Below are 1,766 nucleotides of genomic sequence, written 5' to 3'. Positions count from 1 at the left end.
AACCACCCTTTCCCTCTCTCCCCTGCCCCAAGCCACGTTGCAATGCCCAAACACACGTGCACACGTGTGCAAATACACACAGGCACGTTCAAGATGCACACACACGTAAATATACAGGTGTGTAAACCCACACGTGTGTGTAAACTCGCACACCCGCCTTACCGTGCTCTTCCTGGCCACCATCTTATCCAATTTCTTGGCGATCCGGACCAGCTCCTCAGCAGGCCCCATGCTGGCGGCTCAGCGCTCCCCGGGCTTCGGCAGCTGTCGGAGCAAAGCCAAGGGGGGAATGGGCCCAGTCGGCTGCTGCCAGCATGGGGGGGATCGTGCCGGGGTGGGAGGGCAAGCGAAGCGGCCGGGCTGGAAAGGGGGAAAAGAAAGCGAAGGGAAGGGAGAGAAAGCAGAAAGGAGGTGGGGCTGTCCCGGCCAGTTATAAACTCCTGCCAGGCAGGCGAAATAGCACAGGGAGGGATAAATATAGCCCCGAGAGCCAGGCAGGGCCACGACTGCCAGAGCAGGGGGGAGGCACAGGCTGGGGTGCACCGGGACGGACAGGAGGGGAGCTGGGGGTCTCAGGGGGCTGTTTGGGATGGGGCTGGAGCCCGGTGGTGTGGACAGGGAGGAGACCCGGGCTGTGGTGCTGGTGTCGGGACAGCTGGGTCGGGGTGCAAGGGTTGGCAGGGAGTTCCCCAGGGGAACAGGTCACAGCCAGGCACCAAAGCCTCCCACAGGGTTGGGAGCCCAGCAGGGCTGTGCCTGACCTCACACTGGCTCTGCTGAGCCTCCCAGGACCCCACAGTGTGGGTGCCAGGACCTCCCCAGGGCCAGCAGGCTGGGTGACAGCAGGGGACACACCACAGGGATGCTGTCCCCAGGAGATGCGTGTCACCCCAACATGTCACCCCCCAAGCACGTCACCCTCACTTGTCCCTCCCCAGCACCCAACAGGTGCTGAGCACCCCACTCTGTGCTGGATCCAACCTGGGGCACCCACTCAGACCCTTCCCCCCCAAACTGGGCTCACCCCACACAGCACCCCCAAAGCCCAGGGCCATGTCCTGGCAGGTCACAGCATCACCCACAGTGGGGACAGCCAGCTCTGGGGTAGGGGCTGTGCCCCCCACACACAGACCCAGGTGTTTACAAAACCGATGGTTTTATTAGAAAACTGAGACAGAAAACTTTTTTTTAAAAAAAAAGGCCATTTTCTGAGATTAAACATTTGCCACAAAAATGAGAAGGGGAGGGGGTGAATTGGAAGGGCACAGAGGAAGGTGGCTCCCAAGGGATGCTGGCACACAGGAACATTGGTCCCAAAAAAAGAGCTGCAAAACCCTCCCCGTGGTGGTGATCCAGCACCCACCCCAGGTGAGAGACGTGGCAGGGGGCTCTGTGGGGCCACCTGAACTCCCCCACATCAGGGAATGGTGTTTCCCTACCGATTTTTGGGAGGCTTTGAAGCGTCCCCAAGCCCCACCAGCCCAGGCAGCTCCCAGAGCCTGGGCAGGGGAGCCAGGATGGGGACAGAGATGCCCCAGCCCCCTCAGCCATAGTCACTAAAAGCCCTTTCCTCCCCCCTGCCCATCCTAAATGCTTCACAGTTGGGGTGGAGGAGAAAGGGGGGGACACAGTTGCTCCCCAGCACCACTCCCCCCAGGGTTGGGGTGGTCCATGGCCCCCTAGCAGCCCCCCATCCCTGAGGCCTTGCAGAGCCCACAGAGGGGACAGGGCAGCACCAGCAATGGGGGGCACCAGGAGCCAAAACA

General features: G+C 61.4%; 1 protein-coding gene across 1 annotated transcript in view; it reads right to left on the bottom strand.

Annotated features, from left to right (window-relative positions):
• LOC104548803 (transcription elongation factor A protein 3-like) overlaps positions 1-231 on the bottom strand; it is a 3,022-nt gene extending 2,791 nt beyond the window's left edge. The window contains exon 1 of the mRNA XM_010194921.1: positions 163-231. Coding sequence (XP_010193223.1) covers positions 163-231 — 69 coding nt within the window. The remainder of the gene's footprint in view (positions 1-162) is intronic.
• Between the last annotated feature and the right edge of the window lie 1,535 nt (positions 232-1,766).

This window comes from Mesitornis unicolor, unplaced genomic scaffold, assembly GCF_000695765.1.
Source record: "Mesitornis unicolor isolate BGI_N332 unplaced genomic scaffold, ASM69576v1 scaffold32371, whole genome shotgun sequence".
In the NCBI taxonomy this organism is placed as follows: Eukaryota; Metazoa; Chordata; class Aves; order Mesitornithiformes; family Mesitornithidae; genus Mesitornis; species Mesitornis unicolor.
This window is presented reverse-complemented; position numbering and strand designations above follow the sequence as displayed.